This window comes from Pelophylax lessonae, assembly GCF_965119305.1.
Source record: "Pelophylax lessonae genome assembly, chromosome: 12".
Classification (NCBI taxonomy): Eukaryota; Metazoa; Chordata; class Amphibia; order Anura; family Ranidae; genus Pelophylax; species Pelophylax lessonae.
In genome coordinates this window covers 215,020,173-215,048,157 of record NC_138779.1, presented here as the reverse complement: position 1 = coordinate 215,048,157, position 27,985 = coordinate 215,020,173, and the positions used below count along the sequence as shown (strand labels likewise).

Here is a 27,985-nt window from a genome sequence, read left to right as displayed (position 1 = left end):
CTAGGATTGCTTTTACAAAAGAGCTGACAGCAGGCTCTAAAAAATGGTCCTGGGGTAATGCCTGCAGCTACGTGACTGGTTGTCAAGTGGTTAAATTGTGAGTGGGTGCAAAGAGAAGATCCCCGCCCACTGTCACAGGGGAGGGGGGGGGTCGGAGGGGAAGAGGATGAAGGACATCAAACAGGTTATATATTCCACTCTAAATACGGATGGAACATGTAATATATTCAAAAGGTAATCTTAGCCTTTAGGTCCGAAGCTACAGGGCAATCCCATGATTGAGGGTATCGATACAGAACCGAAAATGAAAAACAGAATCTTCCCCCTAATCCGTTTTAAAAAAGAACCTCTTGCGAAGGAAATTGAAGTATCCAGGGATCTGTTTATAAGTTCCTTTTGATGATACAACATCTGCCACCTGCACAGGAAAAAAAACAAAAATCACTTTAAAACACACCAGCTGCAAAGCATGACAATGTGCACATCTATTCCCTTTCTTTCCTTACTCCTGTAGCCTAAAATGCTACACCAAAATACTCCCCAATTGTTCTGCTTCACATTTTAAACATAGCTGTCTGTGTCTTGCATTTAATCACTTGCTTACCGGGCACTTTCACCCCCTTCCTGCCCAGGACAATTTTCAGCTTTCAGAGCTGTCACTCCCGCCCACCCACTGTCAAATGACGGCAGAGCGGTGCGGCTATTGTTCTGGGGCAGCCTCTCTTGCACGCCCGTGAGGGTGCGAAGTGCGGCGATCGTGGCCGCGCCATGTTGCTAGGTCATCGCGCGACCCCGATCTTGGTAAAGAGCCAATGACTTGGCTCTTTACCAATGTGATCGGCTGTGTCCAATCACAAGCGGTCACATGTAAATGAGGAAGTGCCATTTATTGGCTCTCCTTGCCTCACACTGTCAGAGTGTGTGGCGAGGAGAGCCGATCAGCGACTCCTCCTCAAAGGGGAACGATTAGTAAAAAACATTGGGATAGAAAAAGGCGGGGCTTTGCGGGCCAGTGGGAGTAGAAGGATCAAAAACAGAACCAATTGTAAAATCAAAGATACATTTTATTGATATAACAAGTAAAAAACAAGCATGGGTTGCCATGCATGTATGATAGCAACAAAATAACATACAAAATTATTAAAATCAAAATATATAACGTCACTGTTTGTATAGAAACATATCCCACAAAGGGATTAGAGCGAAAAACAAAGCCTGTGTAGATGGAAGATGGGTCTCAAGCTGGATTCGGTCACGGTAGGTCCCCAGCAATCCGACGCGTTTCGCTTAAGGCAGGCGGTGAGCATATGACAATACAGAGGGCTTATAGCCCAGGACCGTTGGTCCATATAATTGGAATAGATGTTTGCATAGGTCCTATTTCCCTGCCTGGAGCACCCTTCAGTCTGAGGAGAGGTCAACTCTGCCGTCATTTAGGACAAGTTTGGGGATATACCTCCTACAAACTGCACAGAGAAAGGTCCCTTGAGCCTGGCTTAAACTATTGCAATATAAACACTAGATTGATTGTATCTGGGGGTGATCGCACATATGGATGAATAAATCAGGAAGAGGATAATTACTTGCTGAGGGGTGATTGTACCCCAAGATGCTAGAGTGGAGCCATCTTTAGCAGCCTTGACCTTGATGACACAGCTGGGACCCAATATATCGGATTTAATGCAAGAGATTTTCCTTTGATGCCTATATAGATTCTGTATGGTGAATACGGAAGTATTATCTTCCGAACAGCTTGTGCATCGCTACAGCCCTGTCGCTTAACACAAGTCACTGCTAAAAGGAAACATCGGTCTGTTATGGTCTCTCAGGCCCTGAGGAAGCCTTAAGCGAAACGCGTCGCCTTGCTGGGGAACCACCGTGACCGAATCCAGCTTGAGACCCATCTTCCATCTACACAGGCTTTGTTTTTCGCTCTAATCCCTTTGTGGGATATGTTTCTATACAAACAGTGACGTTATATATTTTGATTTTAATAATTTTGTATGTTATTTCGTTGCTATCATACATGCATGGCAACCCATGCTTGTTTTTTACTTGTTATATCAATAAAATGTATCTTTGATTTTACTATTGGTTCCGTTTTTGATCCTTCTACTCCCACTGGCCCGCAAAGCCCCGCCTTTTTCTATCCCAATGTTTTTTACTAATCTTCAACAGGGGTAAGGGCCTATTTTGCATGGCAATTTTTTGTCTACAAAGGGGAACGATCAGTGCCCTGATTACAGAAAAGCTAAAAAACAGTGCCCACCAGCAGTGCTGCCCATCAGTGGCCATCAGTGCTGCCCGTCAGTGCCCATCAGAGCCGCCTCTCAGTGCACACCAGTGCCGCCTATCAGTGCGGCGCAACCAGGGCGTGGTGGCTATTTCTGGTTGCACCGCTGTGATGCTTGCAGCGTCGTGACACATGTGCGTTACCATGTTTTGTACTTTCATTTTAAACTAATAAATGGGATTTGCCTTTATGTTAATACTGGTGTCTCTCCTATTGAGTACACGTGTGAATATTTGTGTGGAGTTACATAGTTACATAGTTAGTGAGGCTGAAAAAAGACACAAGTCCATCCAGTTCAACCTATGATGTGTGTGTGTGTTTGCTTTTAACCGTACATTGTATACCCCTGTATGTTGTACATTGTATACCCCTGTATGTTGTACATTGTATACCCCTGTATGTTGTGGTCTTTAAGGTGTCCATTCAATAGTTTTTTGAAACTATCAATGCTCCCTGCTGATACGACTGCTTGCGGAAGAGAATTCCACATCCTTACCGCTCTTACAGTGAAGAACCCCTTACGCACTTTAAGGTTAAACCGCCTTTCCTCTAGTTTTAGTGAGTGGCCACGTGTCTTATTGTATTCCCTTACTCTAAATAGTTTGTTCCTTATGCTCGGGTCGCCAGTACAGTATTTGTACATTGATATCATATCCCCCCTCAATCGTCTCTTCTCCAGAGAGAATAGGTTCAGTGCTTGTAGTCTTTCCTCATAGCCGATGTCCTCCATTCCCCTAATTATTTTTGTTGCCCTTCTCTGGACTTTCTCCAGTTCCAGCACATCCTTCCTGAGGACCGGTGCCCAGAACTGGACAGCATACTCCAGATGTGGCCGGACCAGAGTCTTGTAGAGCGGGAGAATAATCTCTTTATTTCTGGAGTGAATCCCCTTTTTTATACATCCCAGTATTCTGTTGGCTTTGCTTGCAGCGGCTTGGCATTGCATGTCACTGCCAAGCTTGTTGTCTACCAGTACCCCCAGGTCTCTTTCCATCCTAGACTCACCCAGAGGTTCCCCCCCTACTGAGTAGCTTGCTTTCTGGTTTCTGGCCCCCAAGTGCATTACTTTACATTTTTCTACATTAAATCTCATCTGCCATGTAGTTGCCCACCCCATTATTTTGTTCAGGTCCGCTTGCAAGATTTCCACATCCTGCATAGAAGATATTGGCATGCTTAGTTTAGTATCGTCCGCAAATACTGAGATTGTACTAGATATCCCCTCCTCTAGATCATTTATGAATAAATTAAACAGGATTGGTCCCAGGACAGAACCCTGGGGGACCCCACTTTCCACACCCGCCCAATCAGAGTACTCCCCATTAATCACCACCCTCTGTACTCTCCCCTGGAGCCAGGTCTCTATCCAGGTACTCACCTTATGGTCCATACCTACCTTCCTTAGTTTGTACAGTAAGCGTTTGTGGGGAACGGTGTCAAAGGCCTTTGCAAAGTCCAGATACACCACATCCACAGGCTTACCTTTATCTAAGTGGCAGCTCACTTCATCGTAGAAGGTTATTAGATTGGTTTGGCATGAACGATTTTTCATGAATCCATGCTGAATCATGTCTGAATGTAGGAGATGAAGCCATGATGGCGGGGGTTGTGATACACTGGATATGCCTTTTTGGATTTTAAATCCGGTGAGTTTGCACTACATGTGGGGAAGGAGGAGATATTTATGTGGTGTTACTCTAGGACTTCCATCACTGGTGTGACCTGTTCCCCTGCTCCCTACATCTGCTCATCGCATTATCACACTATTATAGACTTTGTCTTTATTCACATGTGACACCGGAATTACTTCTGTGATCTTTCTATTTGGACAGTCGTGTGTATTTTGGACTCTGTGCTGATCTTCCTTGAAGTAGGGCGTGAGTACCGCCCAGCTGAGACTTTCACTAACATTTATCAGCGCTGTAATTTTATTTACTTATACTTTTTATAGATTGGTGCTGGCTTTATTATTGCTAGCTGCTTTTTTCATTAGTGTGCGCGGATTCTTCATTTCCTTACATTAGGTATTTTATTGTGTTTGTGTGCAGTAAAATTCATTAACCACTTAAGCCCCAGCCCTATTTCGGACACTTTTTGTTTACAAGTTAAAATCAGTATTTTTTCCTAGAAAACTACTTAGAACCCCCAAACATTATATATATTTTTTTTAGCAAAGACTCTGGAGAATAAAATGTCGGTCATTGCAAAAATTTTTGTCACGCGGTATTTGCGCAGCGGTCTTTAAAACGCCATTTTTTTGGAAAAAATTTGAAAAATCACATTTCACTGCATTTAAAAAATACTAAACAGTAAAGTTAGCCCATTTTTTTTTTATATTGTGAAAGATGATGTCACGCCGAGTAAATAGATACCCAACATGTTACGGTTTAAAATTGCACCCCCCCGTGGGATGGCGACAAACTACGGTCAATAGAGATCTCAATCTGCGACGCTTTAAATTTATTTAACGGTTACCAGTTTAGAGTTAGAGTGTAGCTCTTTTTTTTTAATCATTGCCCACGCTCTGGCGATCGCGGCGATACCTCACATGTGTGGTTTGAACAGCGATTTCATTTGCGGCTCGACTTGCGTATACATTTTTTTTTGTGCGTGAGCTAACGGTGACGGGGGCGGCTACATTTTTTTTTTCCTATTTATTTTTTCTTTTTTTTAAAACTTTATTACAGTTTAAAAAAAAAAAAAAATCTGATCACTTTTATTGCTGTCACAAGCAATGTAAACATCCCTTGTGACACCAATATGCAGTGACAGGTACACTTTATGGAGGGATCGAGGGTCTAAAAGACCCCAAACCCCTCCACTACACTTCCTTGTATGCAAAACGCAGAAAACGGCGTTTTTGCATACAGTCGTTTTTTAAATTTGCCGCCTTTTGTAGCACAGTAACCCGGAAGTGACGTCATGGACGCCGCCTCTGGGTTACGTCATCGGAGACCCGATCAATGCCGTTTCCGGCATTCATCAGGACTCCAACCAGCCGGCGGACGTGCCGGCTGGGTGCTCGGGGCTCCCGGTGGGACGGGAGCCCCGAGCAAAGCCACGGAAGGCGGCGGGAGGGGGGGGGGGGGGGGCGACGTCCCCTCCCGCTCACCCGGGAGCCGCTCGATCGTTACCGACGGAAAGCCGACCGTCGGCTTTAAACCATGGTACCGGGATGATGCCTCTAGCTAGAGGCATCATCCCGGTATAACCCCGCAAAGTTACCCGACGTACGGGTACGTCAGTATGCGGTAAGTGGTTAAAGTGTAATTTTTTTTTAAAATTGCGCTTGAAAAACCGCTGCGCAAATACCATGTGACATAAAGAAAATTTTCACATGTACAGTATGTGAGAAGTGTCAGAATTGGCCCACGTAACAGCAAACACAAAAAACAAAGCCAGAACCGGGGGACACACTAACCATGACCAGCAGAGTCTGCAAGTCCAAAGACGTGGCGTAGGTTTCTAGGATTTCGTCCAGCGTCTCCACATACCATGATCCGCTTTTTCTATCGCGCCAGGAGACGTAACCTGATGGAAAGATTGACAGCTTGGGAGGAAACAAATGTAAAAGTTCTAAATAAAACCTGCCACTAACCAACAAAGCAATAGAGGAAGGACATTTATGACGGCAACTAATGGCTGTGGATTCCTCCTTCCTGCTGGAAGGTCTTAGACCAGGGGTCTTCAAACTATGGCCCTCCAGTTGTTCAGGAACTACAATTCCCATCATGCCTAGCCATGTCTGTGAATGTCAGAGTTTTACAATGCCTCATGGGATGCGTAGTTCCACAACAGCTGAAGGGCCGTAGTTGGAGGATCTCTGTCTTAGACCATGATATATACACACCTGGGAAGGTCGAATAGGACACCAGAATATCGCTGGAGGTGGGCAGGCTTGCCACTGCATCCGTTTCGTCTCCATCTTCCTCATCAGGACGGACAGGAGTGGCATCAGACTGCAAGGAACCATTGTCAAATTTCCCAGGGGGGTCTGCAGATTCCACCGATATGCCTCGGTCTTTCTGATCTTAAAAAAAATCAAAATCACAATATAGATGACATTTTCATTAGAGCCGTGTACTGAACAGTTACAAAATGATTTCAGAGATTGGTTTTCTACATTTACAAAAAATATCTACTATAAGGTCTCCTTCACACAGGCGCTGATGCCCGTACACTGTGAATAAGCTATGTACTCATGCAGGTTGAACTGTCAGGTGCTGCATGTATGCAGCCCATGTAAGTGTATGGGAATGCAGCCGGTGCACAGATGCAAAAGGTCGACCTGAACCACTTCAATACCAGATACTTTCACCCCCTTCCTGCCCAGGCCAATTTTCAGATTTCAGTGCTGTCGCACTTTGAATGACAATTGCGCAGTCATGCAACAATGTACCCATATGAAATGTTTAGCATTTTTTTTCACACAAATAGAACTTTGTTTTGGGGGTATTTAATCACCACTGAATTTTTATTTTTTTGCTAAATAAATGAAACAAAAAAAAAGTTTTAGTTTCGGTTATAAAATCTTCCAAATAAGTTATCTTTCGTCTTCACTGATGGGCACTGATAGCTGCACTGTTGAGGAGGCACTAATGGGCACTGATGAGGGGGGCAATGAGGCGGCTTCACTGATATGCAGCATTGATGGGCACTGATGAGGCTGCACTGATATGCAGCACTGACGAGGAAGCACTGATATGCAGCGCTGACGAGGAGGCACCGATAAGCAGCGCTGATGAGGAGGCACCGATAAGCAGCGCTGATGAGGAGGCACCGATAAGCAGCGCTGATGAGGAGGCACCGATAAGCAGCGCTGATGAGGAGGCACCGATAAGCAGCGCTGATGAGGAGGCACCGATAAGCAGCGCTGATGAGGAGGCACCGATAAGCAGCGCTGATGAGGAGGCACCGATAAGCAGCGCTGATGAGGAGGCACCGATAAGCAGCGCTGATGAGGAGGCACCGATAAGCAGCGCTGATGAGGAGGCACCGATAAGCAGCGCTGATGAGAAGGCACCGATAAGCTGCGCTGATGAGGAGGCACCGATAAGCTGCGCTGATGAGGAGGCACTGATAAGCTGCGCTGATGAGGAGGCACTGATAAGCTGCGCTGATGAGGAGGCACTGATAAGCTGCGCTGATGAGGAGGCACTGATAAGCTGCGCTGATGAGGAGGCACTGATGAGCAGCACTGATGAGGAGGCACCGATAAGCAGTGCTTACGGGGTTGCACTGATAATCAGTGTAAATGTTCTGTCAAAATTGCCAGTTGCTTGCTCTCCTCTTCTCTCGCGTGAGGAAAGAAGTGCCAAAAACTGGCAAGTTTGTTTACAATCAGTGCCTCCTCACCAGTGTCCATCAGTGATTGGACACAGCTAATTACATGGTAAAGGGCCACTGTGATTGGCATCTGCGATCACAGAGCTCGAAAACACGTCCCAGGGGGCGCAGTTCTGGGAGGATGATGTCCGTGGCCGCCCTTCCCAGAACTGGACAACTGTGCTGTAGCCATCTTTTGGCTATAGCGTGGCCGGGAAGTGGTTAACTAACAGCAGTGTGGGTGAGGGGCCCCAAAGCAGACACCATCTTCATTAGGGGCCGCTCACCCACATGTCTGCCAAGTTGGGGCAAACAGCTGTGTTCGTGCAGCATTTAAAATTTTTGATTTTTCTGTGCTTTTTTAAATTGGTGACCGGGTCTCTTTAAAAGAGTGGGAAAGAATGAGAATTTTTTATTTCTATTAATTGCAAATGAAAAGGAGTGCATATTTTACGTAAAAAATAAGAGACAAAAAAAAACAAAAAAAAAACGAAACAACAGCAAAGCAAATGCCTATATAACCACCTCCACCTTTTTCACTCAAAATAATGTAAACAAATGATTATTCTGAAATGCTGATAGTGACCGACTGACTCATGTGAAGTGTGAATTATAATGAGAACTGCCTATGAGTCCTCCTTACCGCCTCCGCAGGCTTGGATGAAGAAGATTTTCGGTTTTCCTCCCAGACTCGGACAGTGGTGACCATTGAAGTAAGTGACGATTCTCTCCACGGGGATCTTTACACCATCGGTGCCGTAAACTCCGCCCGGAAACCGCGTGTGCCGTGTCTGAGAAGAAAGATACGCTTTCATTTTAATGAGCAGCTCCATCGGTTTGACAACTTCATTGTCCTGTCAGAGATTCTTACAATTATCGGTAAAAGGACACCTCAATGTAAAACATTCACAGCAACATACATATACTTCCTTTTCCCCAAAATAATCCAAGTCCTGAAATCTGACCTTTGGCCTTCCCTTTAGTCTTGCACAGTTGTAGCGGCTCCTCTCCTGGACTGAAATGGCTTGCAATGATTTCACCGCACACTGTGAGCTTCTCTGCATACAAGTGGTTTCAGCCTTTTTGGTAACCATCATTGTGGTGTATGGAAACCAAGTTCAAGTTTTCTATGGAGAAGAACTTGGGACCCAACAAGACAGTAAAACCATACAGGCTATGGTGGGAAGGGACTAAAGTCATGGTGCCCAACCTGTGGCCCTCAGTTTCAGTGCCTCCAGTCTGTGACTCCCAAAGAATGTCCCCAGTCTCCAACAACTCTTATAGCATGTTTGCACTCCTTGACCATGTCCAGTAGCCTCGGACCGTGTCCAGGAGCATGGCCATAGTCTCGGACCGTGTCCAGGAGCATGGCCATAGTCTCTGACCGTGTCCAGGAGCATGGCCATAGTCTCGGACCGTGTCCAGGAGCATGGCCATAGTCTCGGACCGTGTCCAGGAGCATGGCCATAGTCTGACCGTGTCCAGGAGCATGGCCATAGTCTCGGACCGTGTCCAGGAGCATGGCCATAGTCTCGGACCGTGTCCAGGAGCATGGCCATAGTCTCTGACCGTGTCCAGGAGCATGGCCATAGTCTCTGACCGTGTCCAGGAGCATGGCCATAGTCTCGGACCGTGTCCAGGAGCATGGCCACAGTCTCCGACCGTGTCCAGGAGCATGGCCATAGTCTCTGACCGTGTCCAGGAGCATGGCCATAGTCTCTGACCGTGTCCAGGAGCATGGCCATAGTCTCTGACCGTGTCCAGGAGCATGGCCATAGTCTCTGACCGTGTCCAGGAGCATGGCCATAGTCTCTGACCGTGTCCAGGAGCATGGCCATAGTCTCTGACCGTGTCCAGGAGCATGGCCATAGTCTCTGACCGTGTCCAGGAGCATGGCCATAGTCTCTGACCGTGAAAAAGAGAGAGCGAGAGAGAGAAAGAGCGAGAGAGAGCGAGCGAGAGAGAGGCGATGCTGCTCTCATGCACTGCGCTGGATCGACATTGGGCTTAGGTAAGAATGGGGGGCAGTATAAAGAAGGCTTTTAACCTTAATACATAAAATGCATTAGGTAAAAAAACCTTCTGCTTTGAGAATTACTTTAAAGTGATACTAAAGTCTCGTTTTTTATTTTTTTTTAAATAAAAAACGTTATACTTACCTGCTCTGTGTAGTGGTTTTGCACAGAGCAGCCCCGATCCTCCTCTTCTCGGGTCCCTCTTGGGCGCTCCTGGTCCCTCCCTCCTGTTGAGTTTCCCCCACATTAAGCAGGTTGCTATGGGGGCACCCGAGCCAAGCCGCAGCTGTTTGTCCATTCAGACATGAAGCCACGGCTAGGTCCTGCCCCCTCTATCTTCTCATTGGCTCACAGAGTTTAAGTGACAGCAGTGGGAGCAAATGGTGCCCGCTGTGTGTCTCAGCCAATCAGGAGGGAGACTCCCGTACTGCCGAGTGTTTTGTGCATCGATAATCGTTGGATTGAGATGGGCTCAGGTAAGTATTGGGAGGGTGATGCACACAGAAGGTTTTTATCTTAATGCACCTTCGGCCTTTACAACCACTTTAATAGTAATACATCTGTATGAGCGTCTCACCTCACAGCCATGGGAAAGGATGATGACCAGGCAGCAGTCCCTCTTGCTGTGATCTTTGGCGGCCAGAAGCTGGAGCTCCTTGTGGATTTCCTGCATATAAGGATATAATAACATGACCCATCAACACCTTATACCAAGTATCATTTCTATTGGACATATCAGAGTATAAAACACACTGACCGCTCCTTTCAGATTATTCTTCACAGACACCTCGAAGTGATACGATCTCATCCGCATCTCCATCTTCTGCCGATCAATATCCGAGCCGCCTCTGAAGGACAGTCCCGTGGATTCCGCAAATTCCATGTTATTGATGATTAAACAATAACCGCAGGGATCAAAGTTCATCGGATAATCCTGGAAATATGGCCTTAATTTAGTCAGAAAATTTTGTCCTGCCGGATCACTTCATGCTGGAACATTTTACATGTATAGCTATGTAAAACTTTGAAAATAAGTGCTTATACTGTTTAACCAGTTCAATACCGGGCACTTTTACCCCCTTCCTGCCCAGGCCTATTTTCAGCTTTCAGCGCGCTCACACTTTGAATGACAATTGCACGGTCATGCAAGGCTGCACCCAAACTAAATTTTCAGATTTTTTTGAGAGACATAGAACTTTCTTTTGGTGGTATTTAATCACCACTGGGGTTTTTATTTTCTGCAATAACAAAAATCGAATATAAAACAAACAAAAAATGGTAAAAAAAAAATTTATAATGCTGCCCATAAATTATCCGAAAAATCGGCTGAAGATCAGTTATTTGGACAGTTCTTTAATTTTTCGGCCAGTTAATGGGCACAAATCGGTAATTGGTTGTGACCTTTTTGAGGCGAAAAAACAAAGGACAAGTTTGGAAATTTTCTGCCGAACGAACGATAAATTCAAAGGTTAATGCATTTCTCGCCCAGACTGTCTGCACCGCATATATGTGAAAAACGGAACAAAAAACGGATTCATTTATGTCCATTGAACGATTTATTGGTCAATACATGATGGCACGATCGTTTGCTCTCACGGCCGAGTGTTAGTTTTTAAAAAATGAGTTTGAACGATTTTTCATATAGTGTATGGCCAGCTGTAGTTTCGGTTATAAAACTTTGTAAATAAGTGAGGTGTGCTGATGAGGTGGCACTGATGGGCACCGATGACACGGCACTGAAGGGCATTGATGAGGAGGCACTACTACCAATTTACAGCACTGATGGGCACTACTTATGGGCACTGATAGGCGGCATTGGCTGGTATCACTGATGGGCACTGGCTGGCATCACTGATGGGCACTGTTGGGGCTGCACTGATCAATCAGGGCACTGATTATCTGGGCAGATCTCCTCTGTGAGGAAATGCCACTAATCAGCTCTCCTCTCCTAACACGCTGTCAGTGAGGAGAGGAATGCCGATAACCGACATTTCCTTATTTACATGTGATCAGCTGTGATTGGACACAGGTGATCACATAGGTAAAGAGCCTCACCATCGGCTCTTTACCAAGATTGGTGATGCGCCATGTCCCAGGGACAGAGCGCACCACCGATCTCTGCGGGTGTGCAAGCGAGGAGAGAATGGGACAACGTCATAAGACATCGTCCCGGAATGAGAGAGCCGATGCCCGCCCGTCATTTCACAATACATTGGGCGGGAGGTAGTTAGGGGCTCTAACTGGAGGATGTAAAAAACTGTTACAAAAATGGATGAAAAACTGATGCACAGTAAACTTAAATAATTTTTAACATGACTGAACTGATGAAATGAACGGTCCGCACGTGTGAAAGGGGCCTTAAGCAATCCCAGCATTTCAAGAATGGAACGGTTTTTTGAAACCATAGAGCGATGGGTTTAGTTCTGCTTTATGATTTACCGCTGGGGCTCTGGGCTTCAGCAAAATGGCGGCCTCCGGCAAGAAGAATCAGGAAAAAACGCTGGAGGCATTTTACAGCACACACTAAGTTTGGTAGCATAATTAATCATGTGGAATGTATGGTTCTTTGCTAAAAAAAATATTATGGGTAAAGTTCCGCTTTAAGCTGCGGTTACAGAGCATTATTATTGAAATCCATGGAGGCGGCTGACAAGCGTCAGTGCCTCGTGAAAGTGACATGCTGCCTTATTTTTAACACAACACAACGCTACAGCTCCTGTGTGAACAGCACTGTGGGGTGCCATTGTACTATTCAGGGCAAGTTTTGAAGGGCGGTTATGAAGCTTTAAAAATGCTGGGTGAGATGTGAACGAGCCCCTAGGAGTTGTAAAATATGCAAATTATGTATAAAATAAGCCACACAGTGCAAACAATACCAACCTTTTCTATGTCCATTACTTTAGTCTTTACAACTGGATTACCTGAGGAAAGAAGACAATTAAATATTATTGCAGCTTAAAAAAAATTAAAAACTCATGATATTAACTTGGCAGCAGCTATACAAATAAAGAGCATAAACATGGCAGATACTAGAAAGTAGTGACCGACCGATATAGTTTTTTCATTGCCGATATTTTGGTCATCGCGTATCGGTATCGGCCGATATTTTCGCACATTTAAAAAAAAAGAATATTTTTCTTGTGGAGGGATCTGGGGGTGGGGGGGGGTCTAAAAGACCCCCTCCTCTGCACTTAAAAGCATTGAAAAACGCCAAGTTTGGCTGTTTTGAATGCTGTCATTTTTATTAATCTGGCACAGAGTACCCGGAAGTGACGTCATGACATCACTTCCGAATCTTTGCATGGAGACCCGATCAGGGATGAATGCGGCTTTGATCGGGTCTTCCACTAAATGCACCCCCCCCCCTTTATTGGTCAGCTGCCTCTCCACAACTCTTCCCTCACAAATGCACTTAGCAGTGGCCATTCTGGGGCTGGAGATATGACCAGTAAATGCCCCCCACCCTGGCATACTGGAAAAGATCTCCATAAACTGCTGCAGATCGCCATATACTTGTGCACATCACCCTATACTGGTGTACTGGTGAAGACCTCCATAAACTGGTGTAGATCACCCTTTCTAGGACTCTGGGTTGGTGTATGTGCTGATCACCTCGTGTAGTCCTGCCCCCCCCCCCCCCCCTCCAGCCTTGTTCTGACAGCTCTGCGTTGTAACATGTGACAGATAGTGGAGGTTGTCACCAGCGGGTGCAGAGGCCAGCAGAGGACTTGCATAGCATTGCATGCGGATCCCCATACAGCTAGGTAGGTGATATCAGTGTCAATCTCCTCCCATCTCCCTGTACACACACTCCTCTCCCATCCCCGTACACCTTCCTCTCCTCTCCATCCCGCTGTGGCATGAAGATAGCTATCCCCTCCCTCTCCATACCGGGTCTCCTGGTTGGCCATGAAAGGCGGCGGGTGGGGGGGGGGACCGAGCGGCTTCTCATCAGTTGTCATTACAAGACAGCCGACCGTCGGCTATGGACGCCGGTACCGGGGTGATGCCTCTAGCTGCAGGCATCACTCCGGTACATGCAATTTCCGAAATATCGGTAACCTTGGTGGCCGATTCCAATATATCGGGGAAAGTGCATATCAGCCCACGGTATATCGGCTGTGCTGATAATCCGTCAATCTCTTACTAGAAAGGGGTCATTATATCTGTTCAATAAAACCAATAACACTCTACAGGAATATGATATAAAACTACGAAAACACGGATCACGTCCAATACTGCATCCAATAATATTCCTAAATGATAAGTTCACCTTTTGTAACATTTTACATCCATATTTAGGGAGTAACAGGTTATGAATGGACCGGCCCCCGCACCTCCCCAATTTGACAACTAGCAGGGATCTCCCCCCCCCCCCTTCCTTCCCTGCTGTTGCAATTAAAAAAATAAAAATGTGTCTGAAGCTCCGCCCACCTGGCCACGCCACCCATTCACAGTGCCCTGTGAATGCAAAACTACAAGGTCTGGCAGCCTTTGCTTGTAGTTTTCAAAGAACTATCATGGCGCTCTGTGGAGCCCCATGGTGGTACTTCCTGGCAGATTGTATCTTGCCATATGGGATGTACGAGCACACAGGCACACTGGCAGATCTGCTGGAGACCTGCATGGCACCAGTGATCTGATCGCTGGTGACATGCTTTACAGCAGGGGTATTGAATTAAAAATTATCACGGTCCAGTCAGTAAGATTTTCTTCCAGCCGAGGTCTGAATCATACTGTACGTTTGGCTCTCAATGGTACTTTTCCACAATGGGCAAACGTAGCGCGTCTTTATGAGTGCCACATCACATGGTGCCATAGTACCATGCAGCTTGGTAATGTGGCAGCTAGTGGGCAGCGGCGGCAGAGGGAAAAAAAGCAAATCCTAAATGGCGCAACTGTGGTGGGGCCGGAGGGAGCATTGACTCGGTCCGGACTTGGCCCGGGGTCCGCCATTTAGTGATGCCTGCTTTTCAGGCTCAAAATAAATAAATAAATAATAAATGCACATTTTTTTACCTGCAAAAGTGAACTTATCCTTCAACCACTTGCCAACTGGCTAACTGGAAAATTACATAGTGACTTTGACGTTAAATACCAGGATTATGGCTGCAGCTGCACCTCCCTCAGACGGCCGGCTTTCTGATAAAAGTGATCCCAGTGGCCAATTTGCCACGGGAGAGGTGCCCCCTACAGCTTCCCAGGCTAACGTTACCGATCGCCGAGCCCGGAAACCATCCGGAGTCTGATGGTTTTCTCAGAGAGAAGTGATAGAAAGATGACCGCCGCTCCTATTCATGTCCTTGGAGGACCAGAGCGACATTGACGTCGCTTCCGTTTTTTAGACCAATGTACAAATGGTTGTTTTTTTTTTTTTTCTTTTCCTCTTAAGGCTGGGTTCACACATATGAGAATTGGATGTGGGTTTCCCCGTATCCAAATTGCATGACAAGCAAGTGTGACCGGCTCTCCATGGAGCCGGGCCATGGTCCGGTTCAGGTGTGAATTCAGGCAGAAATTCACACTTGAATCCCACCATTTAGAACCCAGATCTCTCCATAAAGAGGACCTGTCATCTTGTATTAATTACATGGATGTTTACATTCATTGCGACAGCAAGAAAAGTTATCAAAAATTCTTTAACCACTTGCCAACCGATTTACTGCGGCAGGGCGGCTCGGCTTCAAATAATCTCGTAGATCTACCGGATTATGTGCACGCGGCTTATTAGTCACAGCGGGAGGTAAACCGCTGGAGGAGTGGGCACGATCTCCTCCTGCGATCTTTGGCAAAACTGACAGGAGAGCCGTCTGGAATGTAAACAATGTAAGACGGCTCTCCTGTCAGAGAGGCAGGGAAAGATCGTGTGATTCAGCTAAGCTAAGCTGAATCACCGATCGCTCTGCCTCTGTTCAATCCATTACCAAAACAGTTAGTAAGCACACCTAGGGAACACATTTAACCGCTTGATCACCCCCAGTGTTAACCCCTTCCCTCCCTGTGTCATCTATACAGTAACTGCATATTATTTAGCACTGATAACTGGTCCCCAAAAAGTGTCAGATTTATCCGCTGCAATGTCGCAGTCCCAGTAAAAAATGCTCATCGCCGCCATTACTAATAAAAAACATTTAAAAGTCCATAAATCTATCCCCTATTTTGTAAACGCTATAACTTTTGTGCAAACCAATTATTATACGCTTTTTGGGATTTTTTTTTTACCAAAAATATGTAGCAGAATACAATTTTTATTGGGAATGTTTTATAGCACAAAGTAGAAAAGATTGGTGTTTTTTCAAAATTGATGCTATTTTTTTTGTTTATAGAGCAAAATCTAAGAATCTCAGAGGTGATCAAACACACATATATATATATATATATATTATATCATATTATATTATATAGCAGAAAGTGAAAAATATTGTTTTTTTTTCAGAATTGTCTTTTTTTTTTTTTTTTTTTGTTTATAGCGCAAAATCTAAAAATCGCAGAGGTGATCAAATACCACCAAAAGAAAGCTCTATTTGTTGGAAAAAAAGGACATCAAATGTATCTGAGTACAGCTTCGCACTTCTGCGCAATTGTCAGTTAAAGCAACGCAGTGCCGAATGGCAAAAAATGACCTCGTCATGAAGGGGGTAAGACCTTCCAGGGATCAAGTGGTTAAGGGACATTGTAAAAATAAAAAATACAAATTAAAGGGAAAAAAAAAAAAGGGGAAAATAAAAAGGTTTTAAAGCCCAGCAGTAGTGAACGCATACGTAGTTTATGTATTGAACTCTCTAAATCCTATTAAATGATGATGAATAATATGAGTTTACCCCAAACAATTCAAATGTATTTCCTCTACTTTGCAGGTAGTATAGAAGAACTATTCTTTTATAAGGTTGAGAAGTCCCTTCATGACTTGAGAAGCCTCCAAACACAAAAAAAAAATAGCTAAATTAATGAGAAGAAAGGACAAAATTAAAATAAACTCTAGTTGATTTTTTTTTTTTTTAAATAATAATAATAATAATAATAATAATAATATCTAATAGAGGGAATCACCAGAAATGTTTATATTCTGTATGAAATAAGGAAGGGTTAGAGCAGTGGTTGTCAATTTACAGAGTAAAGAGGACCTCAAATGCGGCCCCTAATGCCTCCTAGGGGGGTACAAATAGTATTTATTAAATGAAATGCTACAGAAAACTGTCACAGACCAGGGTGGATAAAAATCAATGATTTTTACATCCCGGTATAACCACTTGAAGCAGAATGGCGTTCAGGTACATAATTTTGCGGCAAGTGGTTAAATCTACGTTTAGGGTCGTTTTTTTTTTTTGTAAGGAATTTACTACCACTTTACCTATTTTTACTAAATTTAAAAAAAAAAAAAAAAAAAAAAAAAAACAACTTACATGGAGGCTCACGTCTCCCCACAGGAAGATGGGCGATCGGTGCTGGTGATACGGGCACTGGTTTTGGGTATACGGGCGCTGGTTTTACCACACCTCCACCACCTCCCTGGAGGGCATCCACCAGGCTGTGCTGTCCACTCTCCTTCAAACAAAGCAGAAACAGCGCAAACGCCTGGCTACCCCGCGTCTCCAATTCCACTAATAACTGGCGAGCCTGATCTCTGCGTGTCCCGGCTCTCTAGAGGAAAAGAAAAAAAAAAAAAAAGAAGAATTACTCCTTCTGCAAGTTCCCAAAAAATGTATAAAGCTTCATCTGCTGTCTCGTATCTCTTAAGAATAGAAAACTGACGCCAACAAACACACAGTCTATGACTTTCAATGACATTTTTTTCTTTTTACTTTTAAATTTTTATTGGAATTTTAATTTAAACAAATTTTTTTTTTCTTACTTTTAAATTTTTATTGGAATTTTCATTTAACACATTTCTTTTTTTTTTTTTTACTTTTAAATTTTTATTGGAATTTTAATTTAACAATTTCTTTTTTTTTTTTTTTTTTACTTTTATTGGAATTTTAATTTAACAATTTCTTTTTTAAATTTTTATTGGAATTTTAATTTAACAATTTATTTTTTTTTTTCACTTTTAAATTTTTTTTGGAATCTTAATTTAACAATTTCTTTTTTTTTTTTTACTTTTAAATTTTTTATTGGAATTTTAATTTAAAAATTTCTTTTTTTTTTTTTTTTTTACTTTTATTGGAATTTTAATTTAACAATTTCTTTTTTAAATTTTTATTGGAATTTTAATTTAACAATTTATTTTTTTTTTTACTTTTAAATTTTTATTGGAATCTTAATTTAACAATTTCTTGTTTTTTTTTTTTTACTTTTAAATTTTTTATTGGAATTTTAATTTAACAATTTCTTTTTTTTTTTACTTTTAAATTTTTATTGGAATTTTAATTTAACAATTTCTTTTTTAAATTTTTATTGGAATTTTAATTTAACAATTTCTTTTTTTTTTTTTACTTTTAAATTTTTATTGGAATTTTAATTTAACAATTTCTTTTTTTTTTTTTTACTTTTAAATTTTTTATTGGAATTTTAATTTAAAAATTTCTTTTTTTTTTTTTTTACTTTTATTGGAATTTTAATTTAACAATTTCTTTTTTAAATTTTTATTGGAATTTTAATTTAACAATTTCTTTTTTTTTTTACTTTTAAATTTTTATTGGAATTTTAATTTAACAATTTATTTTTTTTTTTACTTTTAAATTTTTATTGGAATCTTAATTTAACAATTTCTTGTTTTTTTTTTTACTTTTAAATTTTTTATTGGAATTTTAATTTAACAATTTCTTTTTTTTTTTACTTTTAAATTTTTATTGGAATTTTAATTTAACAATTTCTTTTTTAAATTTTTATTGGAATTTTAATTTAACAATTTCTTTTTTTTTTTTACTTTTAAATTTTTATTGGAATTTTAATTTAACAATTTCTTTTTTTTTTTACTTTTAAATTTTTATTGGAATTTTAATTTAACAATTTCTTTTTTTTTTTACTTTTAAATTTTTATTGGAATTTTAATTTAACAATTTCTTTTTTAAATTTTTATTGGAATTTTAATTTAACAATTTCTTTTTTTTTTTTACTTTTAAATTTTTATTGGAATTTTAATTTAACAATTTCTTTTTTTTTTTACTTTTAAATTTTTATTGGAATTTTAATTTAACAATTTCTTTTTTACATTTTTATTGGAATTTTAATTTAACAATTTCTTGTTTTTTTTTTTACTTTTAAATTTTTATTGGAATTTTAAATTTAACAATTTCAACAATAACATTGACAAGTATTTGTTACTTCTGACTCATTGCTTGGTACATGTAACAATGATACTTTTTTCTACCTCCATCTTGGCATATCTTATAAAGGAGTTCCAGCCTGCAAAAAAAAAAAAAAAAGTCAGCAGCTACAAATTCTGTAGCTGATGACCTTTAAAGGACACTTACCTGTCCAGAGATCCCACAATGTCTGCACCCCAATCAGATCCGTCCATTGGCTCCAGGTGCACGCGCCGGCATCTTCACTAAGGGAAACAGGAAGTGAAGACTTGCAGCCAGTTTCCTACTGCGCGAGTCGTGCTGCGCATTGTGAACGGTCCCCGCTGTCTTCTGGGACCTGTGTGTCTCCCAGAAGGCAGTGAGGGGGAAGGGGACGAAAGAGGAGGGGCCGGAAATTTTGTAAATTGCAGCACAATGATTGCAGCGATATTACCTGGAAGTGGGAGCAGTTACCTGGTTTTAAAAAGTATCCACCCACCCAAAAGTGGCAGCGGAAGGAGCAAACAAGTGGAGTTTCGTCTTTTGGGTTCAGCTCCGCTTTACTTCCATATCCTCAGTGCAGTGACTGGCCTCAGGGGATACGAAGAGATCCTCCTATATACGTTGTACCCGTTTATCAGCAGCCTTTGCTTCTCTACATACATTCAAAGTGCAGAATTTACACAGCTTGTATTCGCTTTCAGAAATCAGGGGACGGAGAGCTGTCATTACACTCTGCAGTGAGAGCTGATTGGAGGGAAGGACACAGCTCCCTCCATACAGCACACAGGAACAGAGCTGAGACTGTCAATCACAGGCAGTGTGCTGGAGCTTACAATGTGTCATGGCGCACTACTAGTAAAGGAGAAGTTGTTAAAATAAGCAATTATTAGGGATGGCATGATGAGATATTAGGCAAAAAGTCCAGTTCTGGTCCTGGGTGGGGAGACTATACTCAGCGGCTGCCTGCTGAGAAGCTCTGGAGAAAGAAGAGAACAGAGCGGCGCCAGCTTAGTGTAACAGAAAATGTATTGGGTATAGAGAACAAGAGATTCACTTATAATAAGGGGTCTGTCAGCATGGGGAGTTGATAAAAGTTAATCTGCTGCCACCCTATAGGGGCTGTGAGGAACGGTGAAGGCGATCCTGTAGAGGTGCTGATGGCGGTCAGTGTCTTCCAGCAGGCCGGCGGCGGTGTATACACTAGGGATGCACCAATTCGATATTAGGATCGGATATCGGCACCGATACTTCCACAATAGGTGGATTGGGGGATCGGTAAAATGAACCGGTCCACGGGCCGATCCGGTTTTGCTGAGTCCCGGCTCAGCCGTCCCTTACTTGCATGGAGCCGCCGATCCACGGGCCGATCCGGTTTTGCTGTGTCCCGGCTCAGCCGTCCCTTACTTGCATGGAGCCGCTGATCCACGGGCCGATCCGGTTTTGCTGTGTCCCGGCTTAGCAGTCCCTTACTTGCATGGAGCCGCTGATCCACGGGCCGATCCGGTTTTGCTGTGTCCCGGCTCAGCCGTCCCTTACTTGCATGGAGCCGCTGATCCACGGGCCGATCCGGTTTTGCTGTGTCCCGGCTCAGCAGTCCCTTACTTGCATGGAGCCGCTGATCCACGGGCCGATCCGGTTTTGCTGTGTCCCGCCTCAGCTGTCCCTTACTTGCACGGAGCCGCCGATCCACGGGCCGATCCGATTTTGCTGTGTCCCGGCTCAGCAGTCCCTTACTTGCATGGAGTCGCCGATCCACGGGCCGATCCGGTTTTGCTGTGTCCCGGCTCAGCAGTCCCTTACTTGCATGGAGCCGCCGATCCACGGGCCGATCCGGTTTTGCTGTGTCCCGGCTCAGCAGTCCCTTACTTGCATGGAGCCGCTGATCCACGGGCAAATCCGGTTTTGCTGTGTCCCGGCTCAGCCGTCCCTTACTTGCATGGAGCCGCTGATCCACGGGCCGATCCGGTTTTGCTGTGTCCCGGCTTAGCAGTCCCTTACTTGCATGGAGCCGCTGATCCACGGGCCGATCCGGTTTTGCTGTGTCCCGGCTCAGCCGTCCCTTACTTGCATGGAGCCGCTGATCCACGGGCCGATCCGGTTTTGCTGTGTCCCGGCTCAGCAGTCCCTTACTTGCATGGAGCCGCTGATCCACGGGCCGATCCGGTTTTGCTGTGTCCCGCCTCAGCTGTCCCTTACTTGCACGGAGCCGCCGATCCACGGGCCGATCCGATTTTGCTGTGTCCCGGCTCAGCAGTCCCTTACTTGCATGGAGTCGCCGATCCACGGGCCGATCCGGTTTTGCTGTGTCCCGGCTCAGCAGTCCCTTACTTGCATGGAGCCGCCGATCCACGGGCCGATCCGGTTTTGCTGTGTCCCGGCTCAGCAGTCCCTTACTTGCATGGAGCCGCTGATCCACGGGCAAATCCGGTTTTGCTGTGTCCCGGCTCAGCCGTCCCTTACTTGCATGGAGCCGCCGATCCACGGGCCGATCCGGTTTTGCTGTGTCCCGGCTCAGCCGTCCCTTACTTGCACGGAGCCGCCAATCCAAGGGCCGATCTGGTTTTGCTGTGTCCTGGCTCAGCCGTCCCTTACTTGCACGGAGCCGCCGATCCACGGGCCGATCTGGTTTTGCTGAGTCGCATCTCAACCGTCCCTTAGTGTAGTAGTAGTAGTATGGGATGGGAGCCGCTACTTCCTGTATAGGGCCGGCTCACAGGCGGAGTGATATCAGATGCACTCCGCCTGTGAATGGAGGAGCCGTACACATGAGGCAGTGACTTTGCTCTGGACTGCAGCCGCATGCTTAATGTGTATGTGTGTAGTTCCGGATCGGTATCAGCAGATACACAGTGCCACGTATCGATATCAGTATCAGGACAAGAAAAGTCGGATCGGTGCACCCCTAGTATAGACTGCGGCCGTGTTCCGGCTTCAAGGCCGATAACGTCACGTCCCGTTAAGAGGTAAGCAGGAAGTGCGTGCGTTCGGAGCATCCATGCTCCTTCGTCAACTCCCCATGCTGACAGACCCCTTATTATAAGTGAGTCTCTTGTTATCTATACCCAATACATTTTCTGCTACACTAAGCAGGCGCCATTCTGTGCTCTTGTGTGTTGGAGCTCCCTTCCCTGTCACCATTTTTATCTGTTGGTGTTTAAAAAGCCCTTCTATCCCTGTAAGTGTGGAGCTTCCCTGAAACATCAGCTTCAGCTCTGTGAGATGACAGCAGGCTGTCCTGGGGGCCGCACACAATAATATTTTAGCCCCTTTTAATTATACCCTTGACGTTTTAATCACTTGCCGACCGCCGCACGACTATATACTATACTATATACTGTGGCGGTCAGCCCCTCCTGGGCAAAGCGACGTACTGCCCACAAGCCTCTAGGGGGCGAGCGCGCACCGCTCGTTCCCTGACATCCCCACGCAAGTGACCGGCGGCTCCGATGTCCGCCGGTCACTCGCGATCTCCCGCTGGAGAGGGAGAAAGGCAGACGGCTGATGTAAACAAAGCCGCCTGTCATTCTCCCTGGTGTAACTGCAGAGATCATACAATCCTGCTATGTAGGATTGTATGTCTCTGTGGTTACATCAAAAGCCACGCCCCCCCACAGTTAGAATCACGCCCCTAGGGATACATTTAACCCACTGATCACCAATAAAATTAACCCCCTTCCCTGTCATTTTCACAGTAACAGTGCATATGTATAGCACTGATTACTGCAGTAATGTCACTGGTACCCCCAAAAGTGTCAAAAATGTCAGTCAGGGGTCCGATCTGTCCGCCGCAATGTCGCAGTCAGTGTTAATTTTGGCAGCAAATTTCAATTTAGTTTTAGTCTTAGTCTTAGGACTAAAATGGCATTTTAGTTTTAGTCCCATTTTAGTCTTCTGCAAGTGTTTTAGTTTTAGTCGTTTTTAGTCGACTAAAACTCCAGTATATTTTAGTCTACTAAAACGCCCTACATTTTAGTCGACTAAAACTCATTTTAGTCATCTATAATCAAATGGGTGTAGTTCAATTGTAATTTGTAATGCATTATTTAAGCATTTCTCTACAATTTCCAAACTCATTATATACTACTGCTGGTCCTGGAGTGAAAAATCGAATATGTTATTATTTATGCTTTGAGCATGCACCAGTGTTCATTTTTGGCAGCAAATTTCGATTTAGTTTTAGTTATAGTCTTTTGTCTAAAATGCCATTTTAGTTTTTGTCGTATTTTAGTCATCTGAATTGTGTTAGTCGACGAAAACGTTTTAGTCGGTTTTAGTCGACGAAATTAACACTGGTCGCAGTCCCGCAAAAAAAAAAAAAAAAAAAAAAAAAAAAAAAAAAAAAAAAAAGAGCAGATCGCCGCCATTACTAGTTGAAAAAAAAAAAACAATAAAAATGACATAAATCTTTCCCTTGGTTAGTAAACGCAATAACTTTTGCTCAAACCAATCAAAAAACGCTTATTGAAATTTTTTTTACCAAAAATATGTAGCAGAAAACAAATTGGCCTAAAATTTAAAAATTTTTTGATTTTTACATTTTTTTTTTTTGAGAATTTTCATATAAAATCGCACAGGTGATCAAATACCACCAAAAGAAAGCTCTGTTTGTGGGGAAAAAAAGAACGTCAATTTCATTTGGGTACAGCATCGCACGACCGCGCAATTGTCCGTTAAAGTAACGCAGTGCCGAATCGCAAAATAGGCCCTGGTCTTTGAGCAGCCAAATCCTCTGGGGCTTAAGTGGTACGTGATCGGGTCTTCGGCGGCTGTGCAGGCTGGTTGCCCGGTGGGACGGGAGACCCGGGGCGAGCCGCAGAAGGCGGTGGGAGGGGGGGGGTAGGACGTCCCCTCCCGCTCCTTGTAATGACAGCCGAGCGGGTTCTCAGCCACATCAGTTATCATTACAAGACAGCCGACCGTCGGCTATGGACACCGGTACCGGGGGGATGCCTCTAGCTGCAGGTATCACTCCGGTACATCACTTTCCTGAAATATCGGCAATATCGGTAACCTCCGGGCCGATTCTTATATATCAGGAAAAGTGCAGATCAGCCCCTGATATATCGACTTTGCCGATAATCGGTCGATCCCTAGTACATATACAACAAGACCTCTCTGGTGGCCCACTTCATAGGTTTCTAATAATAGAGAATCAGATGAAAGACTTCTTTCTTGTATCTGGCCAGACACAGGGATCAATGTACAATCACCAGTAGAAATCGCGACGCGTTTCGGCATTGGCTTCCTCAGGGGATCCTAATGATATCAAATATGTAAAGCCAAAATAAGAACCTTAGAGCATATAGTCCACAACAGCAGGGGGGGAGAGAGGGAGCTGCACACGTGCAAAAAAAAAAAAAAAAAAGTAGGAGAGGATAACGCATCAGGATCCATACAGCTAGAAAAGAGCCTCACTATTATATTAGATGGGTGTCAAAGTGGCGGCCCTCCAGCTGTTGCAGAACTACAAATCCCATCATGCCTCTGCCTATGGGAGTCATACTTGTAACTGCAAAGCCTCATGGGATTTGTAGTTCCGCAACAGCTGGAGGGCCGCCTGTTTGACACCTGTGCCCGCCGCGCCTCCCTCCGCCCCGCCCACTCCCCCGGGCTGATCCCCTTCGTCCCCCAAACCGGGGGGGGGGGGGCCTGGCGGGTGGCCGTGGGCGGCCGGCGACTCTGGACTCCAGATGTTCAAAAGTTTTGGGATGCCGACCGTAACTCCGGACCCCGGGGGGACCGGAGGTTCGAGCTCCGCGTTTTACGTCGCCAGGTGGGCGGGCGACCTCCCCAAAAAATTTGGGGTCCCTAGCTGGAAGCGGCGGGGGATTTGGCCCATTAGACTTCAATGGATGTGCCGGGTAAAGCGTGACACCAGAGATTTTGCACCTGAACAATTGTTCTCAGCAAATGCTAAAGACAGGGTCTCTTTTTTTTTTTTTAATTAGACAGCAGGTTTTTTTTAAAGGTCTTCCTACTTGAAACAAGACATGATGCCAGCCAATCAATGCCCTGGCAGAGTTTTAGGTAGCCTTGCGTAATTTGCATCGACAGTCTTTGGACAAGGATTCCCAGCCGATACTTGGACTTTGGCTGACATTAGATCTGATGAGGGGTAGCAGCTGAATCTCTATGGTGGGCGGAGCCTATGACCCTTCTGGAAATGTCGGAGGTGGTTATTCATATCAGATCTTTTTGCAGCACTGAGAGGGAATCGCGTTGATAAAGAGAGGGGGCGTGGCTTAGGCCAGCCCTTCCAGGGGGGGATCACTTTACAGAGGGTCATAGAGCTCGTTAGTGCTGGAATCAGGGACACTTCTAGGGGTAGCCTGGTCTGTCTTTGGAATCCTTGGAACTTCTACAGACAACTTTGTCTGTCCTTGGAAACCAGAGAACCATTCTAGAAACAGTGTGGTCTCTCCGCTCTGTCGATGGAAACCAAAGACACTTCTAGGGACAGTCTAGTGTAACCTTGGTAACCAGGGACACTTCTAGGGACAGTCTGGTGTATCCTTGGAAACCAGTGACACTTCTAGGGACAGTCTGGTGTATCCTTGGTAACCAGGGACACTTCTAGGGACAGTCTGGTGTAACCTTGGTAACCAGGGACACTTCTAGGAGAAGTCTGGTGTATCCTTGGAAACCAGGGACACTTCTAGGAGAAGTCTGGTGTATCCTTGGAAACCAGGGACACTTCTAGGAGAAGTCTGGTGTATCCTTGGAAACCAGGGACACTTCTAGGAGAAGTCTGGTGTATCCTTGGAAACCAGTGACACTTCTAGGAGAAGTCTGGTGTATCCTTGGAAACCAAAGGCACTTCTAGTGGCAGTCTAGTGCAGCCTTTCTCAACCAGTGTGCCGCGGCACACAGGTGTGTCGCCAGAGGTCCTGAGGTGTGCTGCGGAATAGTGGGAGAGTAGGGCTGTCAGTTGATCCCTATCTCCGGATCCCCTGCCAAACTGTACATCGGCACTGCGAGGGAGCTCCGTCAGCTTCAAAAGTGAAAGTAAAGGGAGAAAGGAGTGTGCTGGGCTCTCTGCTTCTCCCTACAGTGCAGTACCCGGCTGAATGAGAAAAAGGTACTGTGCTAGAACATTTTAAAATGGCTTTATACATGTGTGTTCGTGTGTGTGCGCGTGTGCTTGTGTGTGTTCGTGTGCTTGTGTGTGTGTGTTCGTGTGTGTCTGTGTGTGTGCTTGTGTGTGTGTGTTTGTGTGCTTGTGTGTGTGTGTTTGTGTCTGTGTGCGTGCTTGTGTTCGTGTGTGCGTGTGCTTGTGTGCATTCATGTGTGTCTGTGTGTGTGTTCGTGTTCTTGTGCTTGTGTGTGTTTGTGTCTGTGTGTGTGCTTGTGTGTGTGTTCGTGTGTGCGTGTGCTCGTGTGTGCATGTTCGTGTGTGCGTGTTCGTGTGCTTGTGTGTGTGTGTCTGTGTGTGCGTGTACATTCGTGTGTGTGTTCGTGTGTGTGTGCTTGTGTGTTCGTGTGCGTTCGTCTGTGTGTTCGTCTGTGTGTCTTTGTGTGTGTCTTTGTGTGTGTCTTTGTGTATGTCTATGTTCATGTGTTCATATGTGTTTGTACATGTGCCTGTGTGTGTAGGGGCAGTCTGGTGTGTCCTTGGAAACCAGAGACACTTCTAGGAACAGTCTGGGGTAACCTTAGTAACCAGAGACACTTCTAGGGGCAGTCTGGTGTAACTATGGAAACTAAGGACACTTCTAGGAGCAGTTTGTTTTAACCCTGGTAACCAGGGACACTTCTAGGGGCAGTCTGGTGTAACCTTGGTAACCAGAGACACTTCTAGGGGCAGTCTGGTGTAACCCTGGTAACCAGGGACACTTCTAGGGGCAGTCTGGTGTAACCCTGGTAACCAGGGACACTTCTAGGGGCAGTCTGGTGTAACCCTGGTAACAAGGGACACTTCTAGGGGCAGTCTGGTGTAACCATGGTAACTAGAGACACTTCTAGGGACAGTCTGGTGTAACCATTGTAACTAGGGACACTTCTAGGGGCAGTCTGGTGTAACCTTGGTAACCAGAGACACTTCTAGGGGCAGTCTGGTGTATCTTTGGTAACCAGAGACACTTCTAGGGGCAGTCTGGTGTAACCCTGGTAACCAGGGACACTTCTAGGGACAGTCTGGTGTAACCATGGTAACTAGGGACACTTCTAGGGGCAGTCTGGTGTAACCCTGGTAACCAGAGACACTTCTAGGGGCAGTCTGGTGTAACCCTGGTAACCAGGGACACTTCTAGGGGCAGTCTGGTGTAACCCTGGTAACAAGGGACACTTCTAGGGGCAGTCTGGTGTAACCATGGTAACTAGAGACACTTCTAGGGACAGTCTGGTGTAACCATGGTAACTAGGGACACTTCTAGGGGCAGTCTGGTGTAACCTTGGTAACCAGAGACACTTCTAGGGGCAGTCTGGTGTAACCCTGGTAACCAGGGACACTTCTAGGGACAGTCTGGTGTAACCCTGGTAACCAGGGACACTTCTAGGGGCAGTCTGGTGTAACCCTGGTAACCAGGGACACTTCTAGGGACAGTCTGGTGTAACCATGGTAACTAGGGACACTTCTAGGGACAGTCTGTGTTCATGGAAACAGGGGACACTTCTAGGGCAGCTTTGTCTGTCCTTGGTAACCAGGAACAGCTGACAACAATGACATCTACACAAGGCAGCACTCCCTGCCACAGAGTCCTCACCTGGATCTCCTCTATCATGTCATTAGTGAACACCCCCCTCTCCACCAGAGGGTCCCAGATGTCCCCCAGCTGCAGGGAGCTGACCAGCATCATCCTGTTACTCCTCAGAGTCCGCCTGTCCCTGTCCTCCATCTTCCCAGCACCGGCGCCTCACTTCCGTAAACATGTGACGTAACCACGCAACGTCGCTACGCACGCCGCCCGGTGTGTGGTCCCGTGACTTGTACAAGCGTCGCTTCCCTATGCTGTGATTATCACGTGGCCGCAGCTCCTCCCCCCAAATATGGTCATCCCATTAAAGTGACCATGCCTTCCCCTTATAAAAAGCTTTTCTGGCACTTTTTCTTTACATGTGACATTTTTTTTTTTTTTTGCTAAAGAACTGTTATTTTTTTTGCTAGAAAATTAGTTGGAACCCCCAAA

At 45.0% G+C, this 27,985-nt stretch overlaps 1 protein-coding gene across 1 annotated transcript; it reads right to left on the bottom strand.

The window, feature by feature from the left end:
- Window positions 1-250: 250 nt before the first annotated feature.
- Window positions 251-27,728, bottom strand: CASP9 (caspase 9; the record flags this gene model as incomplete). Its single annotated transcript, XM_082273631.1, is given in 10 exon segments — window positions 251-418; window positions 5,715-5,824; window positions 6,144-6,323; window positions 8,262-8,409; window positions 10,211-10,300; window positions 10,391-10,567; window positions 12,514-12,554; window positions 17,037-17,274; window positions 27,563-27,706; window positions 27,708-27,728. Coding segments are annotated over 10 exon segments (1,242 nt in total). The 3' UTR covers window positions 251-325.
- Window positions 27,729-27,985: the final 257 nt, after the last annotated feature.